At 27.8% G+C, this 3,674-nt stretch overlaps 2 protein-coding genes across 2 annotated transcripts; one reads left to right on the forward strand and one right to left on the reverse strand.

Moving 5' to 3' along the window:
• Positions 1-790: 790 nt before the first annotated feature.
• On the forward strand, positions 791-2,487 carry LOC119688148 (putative tRNA pseudouridine synthase Pus10). Its single transcript, XM_038102809.1, has 3 exons — positions 791-1,004; positions 1,062-1,795; positions 1,847-2,487. Exons 1-3 carry the CDS (start codon positions 885-887, stop codon positions 2,466-2,468), a joined length of 1,476 nt encoding a protein of 491 aa, XP_037958737.1. The 5' UTR covers positions 791-884; the 3' UTR covers positions 2,469-2,487.
• Positions 2,477-3,375, reverse strand: LOC119688149 (probable proteasome subunit beta type-2). Its single transcript, XM_038102810.1, has 3 exons — positions 3,193-3,375; positions 2,889-3,114; positions 2,477-2,833 (listed from the first exon to the last, which is right to left on the reverse strand). The coding sequence occupies exons 1-3, from the start codon at positions 3,281-3,283 to the stop codon at positions 2,530-2,532; spliced, it is 621 nt and encodes a 206-aa protein (XP_037958738.1). The 5' UTR covers positions 3,284-3,375; the 3' UTR covers positions 2,477-2,529.
• Between the last annotated feature and the right edge of the window lie 299 nt (positions 3,376-3,674).

Genomic DNA, 3,674 nt, shown 5'->3' on the forward strand with positions numbered 1-3,674 from the left:
TGACATTATTATTATTTGCGCCTATTATTATATTGTATTATATTATATTATATTATATTATATTGTATTATATTATATTATATTATATTATATTATATTATATTATATTATAATTATATTATATTATATTATATTATATTATATATTATAATAATATTATAATATTTTATATTATTATAATATATGTTATAATATTATTATAATAATATAATGTTATCTATTATTAAAATATTATATATTATATTATATATTATTATAATATTATATATTATATTATATATTATTATAATATTATATATTATATTATATATTATTATAATATTATATATTATATTATATATTATTATAATATTATATATTATATTATATATTATTATAATATTATATATTATATTATATATTATTATAATATTATATATTATATTATATATTATTATAATATTATATATTATATTATATATTATTATAATATTATATATTATATTATATATTATTATAATATTATATATTATATTATATATTATTATAATATTATATATTATATTATATATTATTATAATATTATATATTATATTATATATTATTATAATATTATTATATTATATTATATTATATTATATTATATTATATTATATTATATTATATTATTATTATGGACTTATAGTTATAAATAATTAATAAATTTATGTTCAATATTCAATTGTTGTACATGTGAAAATAATTCAATATCGTTTTGATTATCGATAAGTATCAACGTAATCGATTTTCATTGAAATGTTTCTGACAGCAAACTCTAATTGTCAAATAAATGATGGCAGTTAAAATTTCACGTGTGATAATTTATTAAAACAAAACATACTTTATTAGAAAGTAATTAAAATAACATGAGCAATCAGGACTTGGTCAATTATTTAACGGAATGTGGTGTTTGCCAAATGTGTCAGTTACGCTACTTGAAATCTAGAGGCAATGAGTACCAAGATATAAAGCAATCCTTTAAAAATGTTTGTTGTATATAATTCTAATTATAATATAATAAGTTAATGGGTTTATTTCTTTAGTTAGATCTCAAGTATAGTGACATCATTTGTAACAATGACGATGAATTGCCAAAAAAGAAGCAACGCTCGAATGTTTGCACAACATGCCTTGGTTTGTTTTCAAAGGAGTTTCAAGAAAAGCTGATTGCCGCTATACTAAAACAAGGTTTAGAAGAACATGAGTGCTCTTCTATAGTTGTCGCAATAAGTACACCAATAATACTACAAGTCCGGCAGCTATCCATGTGGTTTGCTTTACGTCAGAAATTTGAACATATAAACACCGAACGTCCGCCAGATGTGCCTTTAAAAGAAGCAATTAAGTTGATTATAAATCCAATCTTGTGTGAAAAACTACATAAAAATTATGATGTAAATGGTATAATGATAAGTGTAACTTTAATGCATAATCAAAATAGTGAAGAAATTTCCAATTTGGAGAAATTAAATAAACATTTGTATCGGGAGAAGCACGAAAATCAGCAAATGTCACGTGTGTGGATAGAAAAGCATTACACTCCTGGAATTGTCGATGTAGATTTATACAAAAAATTCATAACTGTGCCACCTCCAATACCGAACGATTCATTATATATAACATCCATTTCGGTTACCGGACCTACAGTTTATATTGCTGGACGCTATAGGAAATTATCACGCAAGTTATCGCATACACCGTGGTTATTGAATGGAATTCGTGTAATGGAAGACAGTGTAGAAGAGATTATCATAAGAAGCATCGTCCCACATTTTTGGTACATTTTGCAAATTTTTGTTTTAATTATATTAATTTTTCTTGTTTACAGCGCGGAACAGAGTAAGATCATATTTATGTCCAGTGGACGTGAGGATGTGGACGTACGTTGTCTTGGTAAAGGTCGTCCATTTGTGCTTGAAATACCTAATGCTCATCGTACAAAGTTAATTAAAAAAGATGCATTTATGATGGAGTCAAATATTGAAAAATCACTACAAATTTCAGTGCGTGACTTGCAGACTGCGATGAGAGAGGAAACGGTGCATATTAAAACTGGAGAGGAAAAGAAACATAAATTTTACCGAGCATTATGTAAATTGGAAGAACCTGTTACAATTGACGTTTTAGAAAAACTTAATTTGCCTGAAGGATTTTTAATTGACCAGAAAACACCACTCAGAGTACTGCATCGCAGACCGTTGTTAACAAGACCGCGGAGAATACATAGTTTAAGAGCACGGGTCTGTCAAAATAATCTTAAAGCTGTCATACTTGACGTAGTTACGCAAGCAGGAACTTACGTTAAAGAGCTTGTACATGGAGATTTTGGACGCACATCTCCTTCAATAACCTCCATTATAGGAAAACCGATCGACATTATCTCGTTAGATGTAATTGCTGTAGGCTTAGAATGGCCAGCAGAAGTAGATAATAGTTTAATAAATGATTGACAATAAAATAATTTACAAAACTGAATTTTTATTTATTTCATATTAAAATACAATATAAAACTTAGGCCGCTTCTGAATGCTCTTTCAAAGATTTTGAATTAATTAGCTCCAAATTTTGTATTCCGTCTTTATCAACCATTGCCACTTTAAAGTTGTTTAAGCTTACAAGTAGGCGTTTTTGTATTTCTATAACACACTTCTTCATTACGTCGTAAGCTTCTTCCCTAGTTATATCTGCGTGGTAATATCTATCAAATATACTAGAGCAAAACATGCTGCCGTAGCCGTGCCCAGCAAAGTTAACCGAATTAGCGCTGGCCAAGTAATCAATGAACTGGAGTTCGGGTCCTTCTTTTGGGTCAAATCTGTTAAAATATTTATTTATGTTGATTTATCCAGTTCGTAAAATTTATAACTCACCCTGCTACCAACATATTCACATGAAAAGGAGTATGACTACGCAGATAATCTGCCAAATTCCTACGAGTGTAGTGAGCCGCAGATTTTGGAGTCAACTCATAACCATTTGACATTTTGTATAAGGCAACATTTTTCTCAATAAATTCGATGAACTGCACACAGTCACCTGCGTCACCAATAGCAGCCATCAAAATGTTGTCAGACACATTAAAAATTTTGTTCTCATCTAAAATATTTATAATATGAAATATAAGTTGTAAAGTTTTTTGCCGATTGGCAAAATTTAATATTGAACCACATTTACCTTCTTTCATAACAACAATTGAACGAGCATAAGTGGTGTCAGCAGCCACCATAACAAAATCGCGTCCCTTTATTCCTAGAACAGTTTCCATCGTAAATTTATTCTTAAGTTTCTGCTTTTTAACTTGAAATCGTCTCAGAAAAGAATGACAAGCGAGAAAGTTTGTTTAGCACTATGAAGTTAGCTGCAAGTTTTCGGCTTATTTTGACAGCAATTAAATATTTATTTGCAAGGTTGCAATTAACACAACAAAATATGTTAATTTTTAATTTATATTCAAATATTTTAAAAATACTTGTGAACGTTTATGGGTTTCTGAAACTACAAGTATTATCAATTGTGAACACTTTCAATAAGGGGATATAATAGTAGGTCTGTTCCACGAGCTACTCGTAGGAACTTTGAGTAACATTGTGTATACACAAGCGCATTTCACCAGCAAATTTTCGAGTAAATGAGAGCATCTGAGAGAGCATAACATC

The sequence above is a fragment of the Teleopsis dalmanni genome, chromosome X (genome assembly GCF_002237135.1).
Source record: "Teleopsis dalmanni isolate 2A chromosome X, ASM223713v2, whole genome shotgun sequence".
Lineage (NCBI taxonomy): Eukaryota > Metazoa > Arthropoda > Insecta > Diptera > Diopsidae > Teleopsis > Teleopsis dalmanni.

Coding starts and splice junctions, on each gene's coding strand:
- LOC119688149 (XM_038102810.1), bottom strand. CDS start 3,283: ATGGAAACTGTTCTAGGAATAAAGGGACGCGATTTTGTTATGGTGGCT. Junction 3,115..3,192: donor AATTGTTGTTATGAAAGAAG/GTAAATGTGGTT, acceptor TAAATATTTTAG/ATGAGAACAAAATTTTTAAT. Junction 2,834..2,888: donor GTGAATATGTTGGTAGCAGG/GTGAGTTATAAA, acceptor ATATTTTAACAG/ATTTGACCCAAAAGAAGGAC.
- LOC119688148 (XM_038102809.1), top strand. CDS start 885: ATGAGCAATCAGGACTTGGTCAATTATTTAACGGAATGTGGTGTTTGC. Junction 1,005..1,061: donor TAAAGCAATCCTTTAAAAAT/GTTTGTTGTATA, acceptor TTATTTCTTTAG/TTAGATCTCAAGTATAGTGA. Junction 1,796..1,846: donor AGCATCGTCCCACATTTTTG/GTACATTTTGCA, acceptor TCTTGTTTACAG/CGCGGAACAGAGTAAGATCA.